This window comes from Vespa crabro, chromosome 3 (assembly GCF_910589235.1).
Source record: "Vespa crabro chromosome 3, iyVesCrab1.2, whole genome shotgun sequence".
Taxonomy (NCBI): Eukaryota; Metazoa; Arthropoda; class Insecta; order Hymenoptera; family Vespidae; genus Vespa; species Vespa crabro.
The window spans coordinates 14,471,482-14,488,554 of record NC_060957.1 but is presented as its reverse complement, the minus strand read 5'-3'; the positions used below and the strand labels follow the sequence as shown (position 1 = coordinate 14,488,554).

The window sequence follows — 17,073 nt, the reverse complement described above, 5'->3', positions numbered from 1 at the left end:
CTTACGACGGGACTACGAGTTGCTTTCGTTATCCAGTAAAGAACGTAACACCTTCCCCTTCCAGTTTTCCATGTGGGAAGACCCCCCACCCCCACTCATCGTGGGGCCCGTATCCAGTGTGGTCGCGTAAGTTCTGACGGGAGGTTACCCGTTGCCGACAGTTCGTTAAAAGTGACGGTGACGCGCGCGACTTCATTCTTTCTAAACATTTGTAACACGAGAGTGTTCCCTGATACAAAGAATCGCTATTGTGTCATTATATAAAACCTTGTAAGAAGTTATAATAGTCTATATATCAAAAAAAAAAAAAAAAAAAAAAAAAAAAAAAAAAAAAAAAAAAGAAAAAGAAAAAAAATTGAATATCTTTCGTTTATACAAAATTAATATTTTATAGATATATTTATTCTATTTGTGTGAATCATCAGCTCGTACGTGAATCGTTGTAATACTTTTAATGAGGATCACGAGGAAAGTTCGTGAAAACTACGAATGAGGATAAAATCGAGAGTTTCTACGAACGTGGGCGAATTCAGAATCCTGTTCTGTGCGCTTCAAAGACGGAACGTCAAGATGATCCACTTGCGGTGGTAGTAACGATTACGGATCCTTTGTGGTAAGAGATATAACAAGTTTTGTCGATTTTTTAACTTTCGAAACGCGACTTTCTTGGAGTTTGTGATCCTGAAGGACCAATGCTAAGAATGGGACAAAAAAGAAAAACAGGCGAGGGGTAGACGGGCGAAGTGGACGATCGGGATGAACAATTCGTGAGAATGCATGGGAGAAAAAAAGGGATCTCAATGGGTGAAACTATGTCGTGATAGATCATTGTTACGAATATATACAAATCTTTTGTCTCTTATTTAATATAGTTTCAAGGATTTTAGTATAGCTGACAAAAGCACGAAATACTTTATGTTCTTTTCACATTTACGTAGCACGTGGGGTTTTGTTGTAGGTGGATATATCGTATCTAACGCGTTTCTAACCCCTCAATGTTTTAATCTTATTAGAATGATTGATACTTATACGTGGCAGCAGGTGTCACACATGAAAATAACTCTGTTCGATAGAGGCGAGTAATACAAACGATTATCGCGTCTCGCGCGTACGATAGGAAGAAACAACACGAGCAATACCGCTGCACTCTGAGGTACTTTCACCGTGAGTCAAGTTGACTCATTCATTGCCATTCGCCGCGTGATTAACTCGGAAATCATTTAGTGACGTCAGATTGTGAATTCCATGGAACGCAAACGTGACGTCCATCCTATTTCCTTGTGGTCTGTCACGGGCCCTCATGGATTCTCGGTGGATTTGTGATTTCGTCACATGCGATTGCGAAACGTGTAAGATATAAATGTGTCCTGATATTCTAAACATGACCTTGTCCAATCATGAAAATGCGTGAAGCTCCTCACAATAACAGACCCCTAGTCAAAGCGTGAATTAATTTTTCTTTTCATCTTTTCAAAAGCCGTTAAGCTAACCATACGCATCGTGTCACATAATGGAAATGTTATCGTTTTTTATCATCATTAGAAGATCGCAATACGGGGTCGGCATTATGTAGGTCTCGAGTTCTCATTCTTCAGATGAATTCTTCGTTTTGTCACTTCTATTAGACGAGAACCGACTTCGCACCGACTCCGTACGAAGCGGTTAATGCGGACGTCATCGGGCAAAGAAAACGACTCTCATATTGATGAAACACTTACAAAGAGCACAAACGACAATATAATGTTGTTAATCGTCCAATGACACTGTCGTAGAAGTTCCTTATCTAAACTGCCGCGCATATGCAGGGCGTTGACGATTAAACAATCGGATTATTTCGCCTTTGTATTAAATCTTAAGAGATGTACACGTATACGATCGTGCAAAACGAAATATATATATAAATCGAATTTCCAGCTCTCCTGTTTCATCGATAACGAGGCATATTATTTTACACTACATTCCCATAGATAATTCTTTAACCCATATGCGCGTATTATTTTTTCTAGTTTTACAACTCCCATAAAGCTGAATACGGTCGACACCATGTACGACCTCGTGTCAAAACTATAAAAGAGTTCGAGTTAAGGAACATATCCGCGCGTTCTCATGTCTCCCATGAGTTTCAACGTGTTTTTTGCTACGAGGGGACGCTTAGTACCGGGTGTCTGTTAATTTCTCTTAATTAAACTCAATCGAGGTTAATGCACCACAGTTTGACCTCAGTTTACCAAATCCAGCATAGTCTCAAATAACTATGATGTCGCTATCCTCGATCGATGATAACTTCTCTTTTTATTTTCTTCTATGTACAGGTATTACTCGTTTATCAAAATCTCGTTTATACAGGTATTATTCGTCTATGGGTATTTCGTATCATAACTCATGCGTTTAAAAAGCAAGCAAATATCTCGGCACATCCGATACATGTATCAGCATAAAACTGTTATTCGATGCCATATACGTATAAATTTGATCGATCATGTAATGAAGCTCGTATTAGGTATCAATATTTGCAGAAGTAACTTGAAGAAGATATTTCATATTTCAACATATAACATATTTCTTATGTTGCATGGCTTATGATCTTCGTTGAGTATACATATTTACAATAAAAGTACATGTATACTGTATAATAAGAAATAATGAATACTCATGTATCGTGTCGAATGTTAAATTTATCAGATATTATCATTTAGCCAAGCGGAATATTGCGTTTATAAATGCAGATACATTAGAAAATATTTTATACTCGGTTTTACAACTAGGACAGATCAAAGGCGATTAATATTCCGTAAGCTTCCCATGTTATCCTTCTTAAGCTTCAGGACAACTTACTTCCGTTCTCGTAAACGTTCCTTTCGGATAACCCTATAAATAATAACGACCTCTCACGACGGCTCGAATTCTATGATTAATGAGTTCCTGACTTTATGCTTCATCGTACGTCCCTTTTAATCTTGTCTCAACTAAACGATTTCTACGAGTGTTAAGTAAAAGAAAAAAGGGAGCTCGATTCTTCGTTACATTAACGTTTTAGATTTTCCATAAATTAAATTTACGTTAAAACAATCTCTTCGACGTATCTTCAAAAATAAGTAATAATTTAAGTTTGATTTTCTTTCAATGTCACAGGGCCAATCAAAGAACCCTTTGGCTCCGATAGAATAAAGATGGAATCATTAAATCAAAATTTTCGTGGCTTTGACACGAATTCAATGGCCACGTGGCCGTCACACGTGACGGACAATACTACTCATGGTAATATCATTGACAGTGAGCTTTCAAGGTAAGACGAATCTGAATTAACTTTATCTCGAGATTAAGCGCAAACTTTTCTACTTATTTATTTCATTTACAATATTTAATGTAGATTTCCGAGGCCATTAAGGACATTTGCCGCGATCGTGGCTATACTGATTATGATAACAGGCCTAGCCGGTAATCTTCTTACCATCGTTGCCCTTTGCAAATATCCAAAAGTTCGTAACGTTGCAGCAGCATTTATAATAAGGTACAACGAAGTAAAATTCATTCATTTTCTTCGTACATACATACATATATACACATATGCACATATAACTTTACTGCACATATGACTTAAATTGTTTAATTCAATAATTAATTTCATTTAATATACTCTTTGTAGCCTTTGCGTGGCAGATTTCGTGTTTTGTTCGTTAGTGTTACCCTTCGACTCTATCAGATTCGTCGATGCAAGTTGGGCGGACATTAGATCCTTGTGCGTCCTCGTACCGTTCTTGAGGTACGGAAACGTTGGAGTCAGTCTTTTGTCCGTAGCAGCTATCACCATTAACAGGTACTATTTTTTACTTCTAATCACAGGATCAGATCTTAAGAATAATAAAATTGATATAGCCTGTACTAGCTCAGGTATAATAATACATTCGATAATAGTTGTAAAATTAATTAGAATGGGATGAAATTTGTAGGGCTTTTAATATAATATTATCTAACGTATCTTCAGATACATCATGATAGCCCATCACGGAATATATAGTAAGATTTATAAAAAGCACTGGATCGCTGCGATGATTATTTTCTGCTGGCTGTTCGCCTACGCGATGCAGGTACCAACGTTGTTAGGCGTTTGGGGTAGGATGATACTATGATTCTTGAAATTAAATATTAAAATTTCACTTTTATTCTCCGCCTCACATGATTTTTGTCTTTCCTTCTAGGAAAATTTGATTACGATATGTATCTAGAAACATGCTCGATAGTCAAAGACGATCATGGTCATACTTCTAAGAGATTTTTGTTCGCTACGGGTTTCGTGATACCCTGCGTAGTTATCGTCGGGTGTTATGCAAAAATATTCTGGGTCGTTCACAGGTACGTTTCTGTTATTTTGTCGTAAATAGAAACGATTATTTCGTTCTACGGTAATACTCCCTTTTATTTATACAGCTCCGAGTCGAGGATGCGAAAACACGCAACACCAACGATAAAGTCACCGCACACACCTGGTAGAGATACCAGAGAGATCAAACAAAGACGTAGCGAATGGAGAATTACGAAGATGGTACTCGCTATCTTCCTTAGCTTTCTAGTCTGTTATCTACCGATCACTATAGTAAAGATGGTCGACGTTAATGTAAAATATCCAGGTAAAAGGAAAGAAAAAGAAAAAAAAAGTCATTTCAATATTTATATGTATTAGAGCATGTATAATGCATGTATGTAAAAATAATGATCTCTATGTGAGAAGACGTCATTACCATTATTATTTTCACGGTGATAAAAAAGACAACAAAATTAACAGGCTTCCACGTTCTTGGATATCTTCTTCTATACTTCGCTTCCTGCGTGAACCCGATAATCTACGTTATCATGAATAAGCAATACAGACAAGCATACGCTGGCGTGATTGGCTGTTCGCGGATAAGGGCGAGTCTCACACCTTTCGGGAGCAGTGCGCCCGGTCAGCACCACCAAGACTTCGGCCAAGGTAACTTCGAGCACCGTCGCGTGGTAACGCTCTCCAAGCTCTGACCGAACACGAGCTAAGCGACCACTCGCTCACTTCGTAAGTCAAGGGCACAAGTTCGCTGCTTTCTAAGATTGTCTTTGCTATGTGCAGGCATGTTGCACCTCGCAAGTTCGCGTCTATATGTATCTATGTATGTACGTGTTAACGGATCCATCGGCGGAATAAACTTTAATAACGGCAGGTACCGGCGAGCAAAGAAATTCTTTGAAAATGTTAACTTTGGGATAAATTTAACTGGCGCATCTAAAAAATACGTATCGTCAAATAATCAAATCAATGAAATAAATAATTCCTTATATTTAGAGCTCTCATAAGTAAATTATACTTTTTCTTCGCGCTACTTGGAAGTTTTCTCTCAATAATGCAAACGTCATTGAACGTACGACGAAGGTATAGTGCGCCAAGTAGACGCTTCATATAATTATAACGTTTAGTCAACTAGCTTCGATTGCTATGTACCGCTATAACTCAATCCTATTTTTTACAAGATCAATACGTAATGGCGTACGCCTGTTCTAATTGGATGCAATAATAAGAATTATTCCGCCATAGGGGTACTTCCGCGTTTCATAAATAATTATTCGCGATAATATAAACAAATAATTCATACACATACAAGTAGTAATAACATTGGACATATGCTTATCGCATTTTTTATTGACTCATCGAAAAGAGGCGAATAAGTTTCGTTATTTCAAAGGGAATCGTTAAAGTAAGGATTTTTCCTGTATTTATCGTAAAATCGTTTTAATCGATTTTTATCGTGACTCAATAGATCAGCAATCTCGTTTCAACATTTTATATTAAAATTCCTCTCACACGTGCAAATCATACGTTTTTACAATTAACGTGTCTCACATTTCGTTTCCATCTCATACGTAAGTTCTTTGACACGATCCGAATTTCGATACGAAATGCATAGAGACGCTGAAACGTTAACAATTATTCCCAAATGCTTAACAATTTTTACTCCTTACTCAACCATTGTTATCATTTCTGCCTACAATATTTGCTTGCACCTATGTATTCATCTATTGCAACGACTGTAAACACAAACGAAACAACATAAGAAGGAAAATAATAATTATTTTCATTTATTTGCTTTCATAGATTACTCGAAGACTATGGTATCGACCGTCTCCATTGCTATGAGCCCCGTCAAAAATAATCAGTTGGAAGAGACACTATAGGAGATCGATTTGAAGGAACCAAAAGGATTTCTGAAGGAGTTAATGATCGATGTTAAAAAAACGAAGGAAAAAGGAAAATGTTAGAGAAAATGAAACGAAGCAAAGTTTTGAACAAGTCGAACCATGGGTAGAACGTAATCGTAAACAATAGAAACTAAATGTAAATTATTTGCCGACTGAAAAGGACGACGCGTCTCGTAGGATTACAAAATCGAGACCAATAACGCGTATTTATAATGTTAGTTCGAAAGCGAGCTTCGCGATTCGCAATACCAGTGAATTGAACCAAAGTAAAACCACGTAAAGATTAAGAAATAAGTAATACGCATTTATGTTTATTCGCATCGATAGATTGCGGTAGAGGGGGGAGGGAGCAATAATAATTTAATAATAATAAAAGGGCTAGTCGAAAATCGTTTAGGAATAAAATCCAATTTGTAAATATATTCATGTACTGTAGCGATTTAGATAGATTTTATTATATTAGTATATGTTTAGAAATGTTATAGATAATTAAACTAGATGATAAACCAAACTCAATTATGAAAGGAAGGGAGAATCAATTTAGGAACACATTGATTAAAACTTGCAACAGCCTGTCTTGCCACGCTCTATGGGACCATCGTGGAGCCTTATGGATTCCCGTATACCACCTTCGATTTTAGCTCTCAGCACATTTTCCACCAAGTGGCGTATCGCTTCGTCTAAAAGACAAGAAATTAAGAATCGTGCGAAATCTAATGTTTCAAGTCACTCGTTCTTCTTTCGTTATAAGTGTTACTCACCAACGTTCGTATTCTCTTTCGCCGAAGTAATGTACCACTCGCCGATATTGTTCTCCTTGCAAAATTTAACGATCTGTTCGGTTGATACGGCGACATGTCGAATGTCACATTTGTTCGCCAGAAGAACAACGGGTATGCTAGATCCGTCCGGAAGCGTGACTTTTTCTCTTAGATCGCTTAGCCATTTCTTCATCGACTGAAAAGTCGCCGCTCGTGAGATATCAAAAACCAATGCCGCGGCGACGCTAATAAAAATACGAACGATAGGACTGACTTATAGATTAATGCGATCATCTTCTCGGCGAATTTTTACATGACATCGGAGACATACGCGTATTTGTAGTAAACCCTGGTCATGTATCCAAATCTCTCGTGTCCGGCGATATCCCTGAAAGTAAGAAACAGTCGCATTCACTAAGTCGTATTCGTTGCTGATGTTTACGCGACTGTGAACGTTTACGTATAAATAAAGACATTATAATAATAAAAACGACAGTACCATAATTGCAAATTTATTTTAGTATTTGAATCCCAATTGAGCGTTTTTATCGCAAAATCAGCTCCTATCGTTATCTTGTAATTCGAAGAAAACTTTCCTGGAAAAGACAGTAGTTGTGCAGTCGACGCAGATAAAGAGCCCTGCTTCGCAGGTGCGACGAGCAGTTGTGCGATGACGTATATATATTTCTTTAGAGCGGATAAAACAGCTTATGCGTACATGGCTTGCACGTATCATCAGATCATTCTAATCTCGTGCGACCGCCTAAACGCCTCAAGGTACAATGACATTAAAGAGAAAACGTCGGATTACCTTCTGTGTATCGTCGTACGAGAGCCGTTTTGCCTGAAATAAAAGAAGAAAAGTGAAAATGCGAATGGATAAAAGATGGAATTCGTAAACGTGACAAATAAATATCACGTCAAATCTGACCGATTCTCTTATCTCTAGCATGTCGATTAACGTTATCAAATTTGAATAACTAGTACGACGGAGATGGCTCGCGTTGCAATTGACATGAACTTTTCACCTTTACTTTTTTCAACATGGTTACAGAAAATCGTAATACGTTCAACGAAGAAAATAATCACTCACCGACGCCATAATCACCGATAACAAGAAATTTAAAGAGAAGCTCTCTACGTCCAACATTTGAGAGCACTACATCGGAATCTCTTCTAAGTTTTCTCGTATCCATACTCTCTTCCTCCCGTTCCAATTCTTTCTTGTTACGAAGAATGATCCACGGAATAATACGTTAAGAAAAATACTTGTAGTATGTAGAGTCTCAACTTAGGTAGTAGAAGCGATAAACAACAGTGGAGAGTCAACTTTCCGACCTCCGAGGGTCGTACCAAACCCCTCCTCTTTCGGTTTATATCGTTCCTCTATCTTCTTCGTCTCTCATTCTATCTTGTTGCTTCTCGTTGTAAACAGCTGATCTCGCACAAAGTTCGAATATATAATCGTATCGCCGACGGTGAAATCTTCTTAACAATAAAAAGTCATTTATCTCGTTTCGAACGAAAGAATAATAAATTATACAATTAATACATGAAAATAATTTTATTTCTCCAACAATTCAATCATTTACAAAAGGATTTAAAAAAAGTTCTTTACATCGACATATGTATATGGGATACGATATATACATGCAATAGACATTGAAAAAGAGATAATCTTAATTTATTAATAAAAAATAATCGATCGAATAAAAATGTTCATTTAACGAGTCCATTATATTTATATCGTAAAAAAAAAAAAAAGGTATTTAAAAGAAGAGCCACTCTTTCGGATTGATAACAGTCAATGTTTCTATTTCCTCTTCAGAAAATCCTCTCATCCTAAATTTCGGGAGTACGTTGTTAATGATATGAGCATAACCATGACCTCCGTAATTAACCTAGGTGAAGAAGCAACGCAATAGAAATAGTTGTTAAAAAAAAAGAAAAAAAAAAAAAGAGAGAAAAGAAAAAAGCAATACAAAAAAAATTAATTATACGTACCAAACGATGTTTAGTGTGAATATCATGACTCAAAAGTACTCTTTCTAGTTTGCCCTCGTCTCGTAAATGCTGAATGTAATCGACACGTTGTGCATCAGATAACATGTCAATCAATGGATTTAACTGATAGAAAGAACATTCAGTACCAAAGAGATCAAATTGACAATAACATCTGGTTTCATCCGCGAATTCTAGCAGAGCGTCTTTATCGGTAAAAGTACCTGCACATTTTCATGAAAGATAATATAAATCTTTCAAAGAATATAGAAAAGGAGTTCAAAGAAAATGTTGACCATACGATCGAGATGGGACATTACAGCCTTGCGCGAATCTCCGCCGGCTTCCTCATAAATTCTGATTATTTCGGCGGGTATACTTGAATCTCTTCCTGGATGGAAACTAACGGGGCATCGTAATTGTGCTTGAGCTGTTGCGGTAGCCTGTATTGAACGTCTCTCAAAATCTATGTGAATTAAGTAATATTAAATATGTAATAAAACGATAAGTGCATATTATAATATTCATTCCAACGTACCTTCGATCGGCAAAGAAGTTCCAACCTCACCGATAAATCCCGTTTTGACTAGGGGACAATCGTCACAGCCTTCAGTCATTTCTTTCATGATCAGGTCGTACATATTTTCGACGGATAAATTCAAAGTGGTAACATTCTGTACTTTTGCAACATAGAATCCTTAAATGTACAAACATTAACGAATCGATACAAAAGCGCTATGTCAAATGTAAAATTAAGATCGAAGAAATACCTGTGCCAGCTATAATATTAATTCCAGTCTTTTCACTGAGCGTTCTCATCAATAAAAGATCGCGTTTCAAACCGTGGCTACTATTCTCCACGATAGTACCACCGCCAAAGTAACGAAATAATCTTAGATCTTCTAAAACGGCATAAGCAGTTTCGACGTCATTAAATGTGATATTAAACATGTTACTATACCTACATAAATAAGACAATATTTTATAATTATGTAAAATATTTTATAATTATATCGAACGATTTCACATTTTCTTCGCTTACGGATACTGTTTCACCAATCCGACAGTGTGAAGCTTGATTTGTTCATTCAAGAAACGTGTTAATCTATTCGGTGGTGCTGTATAAAACGCGGTAAAGTCCACAGCAACATGTTCGTGTGTCAAAACTCGACCAAGTTCGGGAAGTCTTATCCTTCCAAGCACTAAACGAAACTTTTTATTATGAGATCGTTAGATATTTAAAGTTAACAAATCTACTCACCAGTTTGTACGCTTTCAGTCCCATTCATATTTATATAAAATAAATAAATGATATTCTATACAATTGGAACGATATATGGAAAAAATATTGAACACGATCAAGCCAGTCGCGATTTTCCTCCTAAATACAAACGTACGAATACTCTCTTACTCTTTCCAACCGTTCTACCACTGGGATGCTTATCAAGCTCTTATATAATGTTTACTTACTATTATTATTATTGGATCTTTGACGATACAAAAACTGAATTTGAAGGTGAGATGAACGGAATCCATGTCAACTTGTATTTCAAAAGCAGAGAACACATATACATTATCCCCTTCTTTATTTATATTTGTTGCATGATTTTTATTATAAAGTAATAATCGCGCCAAGTCCCTACGAAGAAATCATAAGATTCCTCTTGCTTTCGTATTGCAATTTCCCAAAGACGAAGGGTTTATAAAAAAAAAAAAAAAAAAAAAAAGAAAAAAAATGGAAGAAAACGATAAATAAATAAATAAAAAAAATGGACGAACTTCGTCTCGGTGGGATAAATAAGAGGAAGAGAAAGATACACGAGATGATTGTATTATATATACATGAACGCGTATATGAATCGATAATTTATCTATTTTTCGTTACGTGCATTTCACTCAGTTGTGTACAATATAAAATGCTACATCCACGTGCACAGCTATGTCACATGGTGTACACAGTACATAATAATACTCGACTCAACGTAACGTTTCATATAACTTCGATATTATATACGTGTGTACAGATACAATCGCTTTTCATGCGATCAAACTACATGTTCACGTTTCCAGCACGAGAAACTCGGTGCGTTAAACTGGAATTTAATAATAGTACTGTGTACGCACTTTATATAAGATTTTTCATTAACTCTTTAACGCCGAGTGAACACTATATCTCAAATATATATTTACTTCTAGATAAAAGTAAGAATTAAACGAGTTTCACGGTTCGCGTTGAAAAGAAAACGGGGTGGGGGGGGGGGGGAGGGAAGGAAAAGAAAAAGAAAAAAGAAAAAAAAAAAAAAAGAAGGAGAAAGAAAAATCTAACACAACTCTAAAAGAGCCGTTTCAATCTCGATTTCATAAAGGACGAACATGTACGATTACCTGCTGCCTTAAAACAATTAGATGCATTTATGCTTGTACAAACGTTTTGCGTGTGTCGTATATTTTAAAGACAACATATCGATATACGTTTTATTTATACGAAACGTATTCTCGCTCGTACGATTAAATGTCCCGGCAATATGTGTGTATTGCAAATACGAGTACATTAATTCGCCATTGAATATACACAACCATTCGATCGACTTTTTGACATTTATCATTCGCAATCTAAATTGTCTTCCACAGTGTTTTTTGCGAAAAAGATTGATCGATCAATGCGGTTTTACCTCATCATGAGAATTGCACGGTCGTCCGACGGCTATCTTTATAGCCGAGTATGATTTCACGATCTTTGAATCACCGATAATAATTATATATAGATAATAATAATATAATTATAATAAAATAATAGGGAGATATATACCATAATAATAATTTACATTTACACAAGACTTCTCTTACTTCCTTACGCAATTAATTAATTATATTACCTAACTATATACGGCATGCTTATGACTATATTCGCTTAGGTTTTATAACGCGGTACAGTCTCTACACAATAGTTGATTCATAAGGGAAATGATCGAATGTTCGAACGAATATAAAAGGGAACCGCGATATAGTAAAAAATATACAGATAAACGCGTAATGTACAAGTCGATGAAAAAGATTAAGTCAATCATTAATTTTCTCATGTAAATTGTTGCTTTTCTCATACTCATCGGATCTGACATAAACGACATGGAAAGCACGAAACATAAATTCTAGTTCATTACTTAAAGAAAAAAGAAGGGGAGAGAGAGAGAGAGAGGGAGAGAGAGAGAGAGAAAATATTACAGGTTCTCATAGTACAAGGCTGAGAAACGCATTAAAATACTATAAAGCTGGTAACAAAAATGGTAAAAGTCAGTTCTTGATTGTTTCAGATCCTATGTAAATCAAATTAATGATAATTCAATAAGCATCGATCCAGAACAAGCTACATCAGCTGGAAAACTTTCGATTAAATCAATATGAAGGTGATATATAACAACGCGAAACAACGGTTCGTTCTACTAATCCATTCCACATTACACGACATCTTCATAAACTGTCATCACTGTCATCAGCAGGTGCTTCAACAGGAGGAACATTTCCATCGAGTATCGGCCCGCTTCCTTCTCTGTTTGTATCAGTTTCATGTTCCATAGAACTATTATTTTGAATTTGTTGTTCCTCTGCTATACGTAACGACAAAAGAAATATAAATGATGATATTTTTATTAAGACAAAATGAAAAAACAAACGATTAGACTTGATAACCTGCCTGATTGTGTTCCCGGAGAATCTTCATCGCCTTGACCCGGACTTAATATAGCTTCTTTTATTTGACTATTTACACCTTTTGGATCTAAATCTGTTGCCCAACTAAAGTACATCAGTGCAAGGTGAGTATTTCCTAGTTTCTTATGCACCTTCAATAAAAATAAAAATAAGGTAAAGAAGAAAATGAATAATAACGATATTACATCGAATAAAGAATAACTTACCTTTCCTATCGAATAATAGACTAGAGATTCTTTGGGCACGATATTTTTCAATTCTTCGAACTCTCGTAATGCTTCCGCGTGCCGACCAATTGAAAAATTAATGGTTGCACGATGAAATTTACAAAGAGTATTATTGGGATCGTTAATAATAGCTGTATTTAATGTTCTCAAAGCTTGATCGGTTTTTTTTAGGGCATGTTGTACAACACCTATATGGCACATAATTGCCGAGTTCTGTGGATTTATTTGCAAAGCTCGTTTAAAATGTAATTCTGCTAAGCTATATTGTTCTTGTTTAGAAAATATTGTTCCCAAGCCAAACCTAAAATACAAATAAACATTGAAAATATATTACTTTATGAAACTATGAAACTATAAAGTATAACATTTTTAATGTTTTACCATGCATTATAGTGTCTGGGATCAAGCCTAATTGCATTACGAAATGCTGTAATTGCCTTATCCAATTCCTCAGTCATAACATATTCATGACCAAGGAGTGTATATGCATATGGAAAATTAGGATCTACCTAAAAAATTTGAAGATAGTATTTTATTTTGTAGCAGGCACAATGACTTTGTTTATTATTAAGCAATACTTTTCATGATCAATAATTTAATTATATACCTGAATAGCTCTTTGGAAAAATTTGATCGCTGTTTCATGCTCAGTTTGAGCAGAAAAGAGATTACCAGTGGCACACCATGCAGCTGGTGAATTACGATCTTCGGAAACAAGTTCTTGAGCCAAGGTAGAAAGTTGTACTTCTGCGTGCATATGCCATAGAACTGTACTATATATTTCCATTAATTCAGTCCTCTGTGGTTCTAATTGTCTGACTTCAGCAAAATAACTGCGAGTATAATATAAAATTAAACTTAGAACTGTTTAATATATAGATTACTTGATACATTTCTAATATTTAATAATGAATAATATAGTATCACTTGCCCAGCTGATTTTTTGTAATCTATCATCTCAAAATGAGCACGTGCTAACATAGACAGTACCCATCCTGTATTATAATGTTGCGTTGGAAGAACACTAAGGATCTCAATAGCTTGCAAACAATTGTACTGGGTTATATGTTGATATGCCATGCCAAGTTCTTTTAACAAAGACATTAAACCTTCTGTAAATAAATAAATACACATTAATATGTGTGTGTGTGTGTATATATATATTTCACTTTTTTGTCTTCAATGAAAAATATTATATGAAGTGTTTAGTATTTACCAGCACATTGTTTTTGCAATGACACAGCACAATGAGCAATACTACTTTGGTTATTCAATGCATTTACATTTGCCACAGCCTTTTCAGACGTAATTGTTTCATTCTTCTCTTTTTCATTTCGATTTCTCTCATTTAAGTCATTAAAATTAGTTTTATTTAAATTTGTCTTGGATAGTCTTGCTTTTGCTTTTCTTGATGGTGACTTAGGTGTTGCAAATTTATTTCTATTAGGTGACTTATTATTTTCCTGTGATAAAGATATACTGATTATTATTAATAACTCTATACTATAAAAATAAGCAGCATATACAATTCTAATAATGCTTACCTTAACCGAATAACTGTGACTAAATAGTCTCGATGACCGTCTAACATTTGTACCCTGAAGAGTAGGTGGTGTAGGTGCAGGAGTACTTGGTGTTACTGTGACTATATTAGCAGTATTACTTGCATTACCAGATTGAGAAAACACTGGTTTACCTTGTTGTAAAGGTGTTTCCTTCCTTGAAATAAATTGCTAAAAAATATATAAAGTTCATTTCACTGTACAATTTAAAGAAAATCTACAATTACATAAAGTCTCTTACCCCTACATGAGCCCTCAAATTACTAACACACTTTGCTAAACTTTTTTGGTCATTCGCTTCTGTAAGAGTCGTATGAGATGGTAAAACGGTAGGTTCAGGCGTGTTGCTTTCCAATGGCAGGATACCAAAACTAGGTGTAAGAGGACTCATAGAATTACTGAACATACTCCGATATCGAGGAAGTTTAGCACGAGGTGATATCGAAGAAGGATGAATATAATGTGTTGGTATACTTTGTGGATTTTCTTCTATAGACGAATACAAACGTACACTAGGTGCTACGTTATTTATGATCGTTGCGGTTGTAGTTTGCACAGGAGTACTATAATAAATTATTGCCGTCATAAATTAAGATTAAAAAAAAAAACAAAAAACAAAAAGAAAAAAAACCAAAAAGAAAGAAAGAAAGAAAAGAAAAAAACGCAAATATTTACCTATTAGTGCCGTTTGGTGTAGGAGTGCTATTTGTATTGTTAACAGGTACAATAAAATCAGGTTCTGGAATATAACTTAGAATTGGTGTTACACCATGGCACATAGCAAAATTATCTAATTTTTCCAGATTGAAGATCTTTGCTGGATCTACTTTTTCTCCTACATTACACAATTCTTCAAAAGAATGCCATAAAAATGGATTCATTTTCAAAGCCAATTTATGTGCTTCATTGCCTTTAGTAGTGCGCATCATTTTATAATAAATTTTAGCTATTATCTGAAGTGAAAAACATGCCTGTTCACCGAATTGAGTTGTAATCTCTTCTAAACTTTTTAACTGCTTATAATATCCACCAATAATTGCTGCTTCTGCTTCCGCATACCTGAAGACATTAAATTAAAATTGTTAATTAAAAATTAGAAGATAAAAAATGTTATATTTATATTTCTTTTCACTTACTTTTCCAAATCATAACAGCATTTAGCCAAAAGAAACCTACATTGTGCAGAACATGGTGCTTTTTTAGAAAGTAAAGCGTGAGCTTGTCTAATTCTTCCTGAACGATAATAACAAGTTGCCAAAAGAAATAATGTTTCTTCTGTGTCCACTGTAAAATATATTAATTATTTATCATCCGCATAAAAAGCAATTTTTGAATATTAAAATGATAAAAGACATGTTATTACCTTCAGCACATAATCTTTCTGCCAAAAATATTGCATCTGGATAAGCATAATGATTTAAACAGTGCCATATGGCTGCCTGGAATTGAAAATATAAAAAGAAAGTAATCAATGTGATACAATTGTACTCATTATTACACAATCATAATATATAAACACAACCATAAACACTCCTCGATTAATGTGTAAAAAAATAAATAATTAAACATTCAACAGTTTGCCTGAATAGAAACTTTTATGACAAAAACTCGCGCATTTAATCAACTATCGTAATTATTCATAGATATTTGTTTTTCCATATAATATCACTGGAGTAACAGTTTTCAAGGAACACAATATAAGATAGTAAATGTTAAAACAACGTAAGTTCTTTATGTAGTTAATAATATAAAAAAAAAAAAAAGAAAAAAAAAAATAACTAAAGATTATTTCATAATTTGCAGAAATCAACATTTCTTACTAAGTAAATACACAAGAGAATGGCCTTAATTTTGAGACGTCAATATCAATAAGTGTGGATATACTCCATCTAAAAATTATACGTCATCTATAGTTCTTCAGGATATCTGCTGTGTTTACCTGCACTGGCTCCTGCACAATCATCGTTTACACCGTGGACGTGATCATAAAAATGAATAATATCTTAACAGTTCTAATGAAATTTAATTAGGAAAATCCGAAGTCGAACAACCGATGCATATAAAAATTCTTCAGGAGTCCATCTTTTGTCGGATTCCTTTTGAAGTGAGCAACTGACTTCACGGAGAAGGTTAGCCAACGTACTAAAAACTTTGTCTCTATGTTTTACGCTTAATTTTTTTTGTCGATGTTTAAAAGATAGCAATGCATATTAATCTTAATTTAATGATAAAACGTATTTTCAATATAATAACCGTGAAATAATTGTTGAGTTTAATAACAATCTACTTATTTTGCATAAATTGATGAAACAACACATCAAGTAGTACTCGTTATAAATGTACATATAAGATAACTATAGATAACTTCAATCGTTTCCATTATGCTCTATATATACATGTAAATCATTTTCCTGTATCATCAATTCTATGATTGGCTGTTAATAACAAATTGTTTATTATTGGATATTAAAAAATATCATCTTCTATTTGATTGAAAAATTTGTTATATTTCTAAAATTAAATATTTAATACTTTCACATATGTTTACTGACTTTTGTTACATCAACTTTTCCTAATAATACTTTATAT

The 17,073-nt window shown here is 34.6% G+C and overlaps 4 protein-coding genes across 11 annotated transcripts; 1 reads left to right on the top strand and 3 right to left on the bottom strand.

The window, feature by feature from the left end:
• Positions 1-119: 119 nt before the first annotated feature.
• Positions 120-6,749, top strand: LOC124423066 (G-protein coupled receptor moody). Of its 4 annotated transcripts, none has more exons than XM_046960368.1 (10): positions 120-270; positions 395-613; positions 3,133-3,286; positions 3,371-3,511; positions 3,647-3,817; positions 3,986-4,113; positions 4,200-4,353; positions 4,429-4,628; positions 4,784-4,969; positions 6,122-6,749. In XM_046960368.1, exons 3-10 carry the CDS (start codon positions 3,171-3,173, stop codon positions 6,199-6,201), a joined length of 1,176 nt encoding a protein of 391 aa, XP_046816324.1. In that variant the 5' UTR covers positions 120-270; positions 395-613; positions 3,133-3,170; the 3' UTR covers positions 6,202-6,749. The 4 variants fall into 4 exon arrangements, with proteins under 4 accessions (XP_046816324.1, XP_046816327.1, XP_046816326.1 ...); XM_046960371.1 differs by having other exon boundaries at positions 4,784-5,047; XM_046960370.1 differs by having other exon boundaries at positions 132-270; positions 426-613.
• Positions 6,646-8,462, bottom strand: LOC124423070 (ras-related protein Rab-32-like). Its single transcript, XM_046960379.1, has 6 exons — positions 8,080-8,462; positions 7,798-7,830; positions 7,486-7,582; positions 7,318-7,374; positions 6,987-7,231; positions 6,646-6,905 (listed from the first exon to the last, which is right to left on the bottom strand). The coding sequence occupies exons 1-6, from the start codon at positions 8,180-8,182 to the stop codon at positions 6,781-6,783; spliced, it is 660 nt and encodes a 219-aa protein (XP_046816335.1). The 5' UTR covers positions 8,183-8,462; the 3' UTR covers positions 6,646-6,780.
• A 73-nt stretch (positions 8,463-8,535) lies between these two features.
• Positions 8,536-10,594, bottom strand: LOC124423068 (phosphotriesterase-related protein). 4 transcript variants are annotated; one of them, XM_046960372.1, is made up of 8 exons: positions 10,458-10,594; positions 10,249-10,368; positions 10,030-10,199; positions 9,758-9,948; positions 9,526-9,684; positions 9,289-9,453; positions 8,991-9,211; positions 8,536-8,887 (listed from the first exon to the last, which is right to left on the bottom strand). In XM_046960372.1, exons 2-8 carry the CDS (start codon positions 10,270-10,272, stop codon positions 8,756-8,758), a joined length of 1,062 nt encoding a protein of 353 aa, XP_046816328.1. In that variant the 5' UTR covers positions 10,273-10,368; positions 10,458-10,594; the 3' UTR covers positions 8,536-8,755. The 4 variants fall into 4 exon arrangements, with proteins under 4 accessions (XP_046816328.1, XP_046816330.1, XP_046816331.1 ...); XM_046960374.1 differs by having other exon boundaries at positions 10,030-10,189; XM_046960375.1 differs by lacking the exon at positions 10,458-10,594 and having other exon boundaries at positions 8,536-8,828; positions 10,249-10,409.
• On the bottom strand, positions 10,557-16,605 carry LOC124423062 (cell division cycle protein 27 homolog). 2 transcript variants are annotated; one of them, XM_046960356.1, is made up of 13 exons: positions 16,424-16,605; positions 15,848-15,923; positions 15,621-15,768; positions 15,160-15,543; positions 14,726-15,047; positions 14,467-14,655; positions 14,139-14,385; positions 13,854-14,034; positions 13,530-13,755; positions 13,304-13,431; positions 12,902-13,223; positions 12,679-12,826; positions 10,557-12,592 (listed from the first exon to the last, which is right to left on the bottom strand). In XM_046960356.1, exons 1-13 carry the CDS (start codon positions 16,445-16,447, stop codon positions 12,456-12,458), a joined length of 2,532 nt encoding a protein of 843 aa, XP_046816312.1. In that variant the 5' UTR covers positions 16,448-16,605; the 3' UTR covers positions 10,557-12,455. The 2 variants fall into 2 exon arrangements, with proteins under 2 accessions (XP_046816312.1, XP_046816313.1); XM_046960357.1 differs by having other exon boundaries at positions 10,557-12,589.
• Between the last annotated feature and the right edge of the window lie 468 nt (positions 16,606-17,073).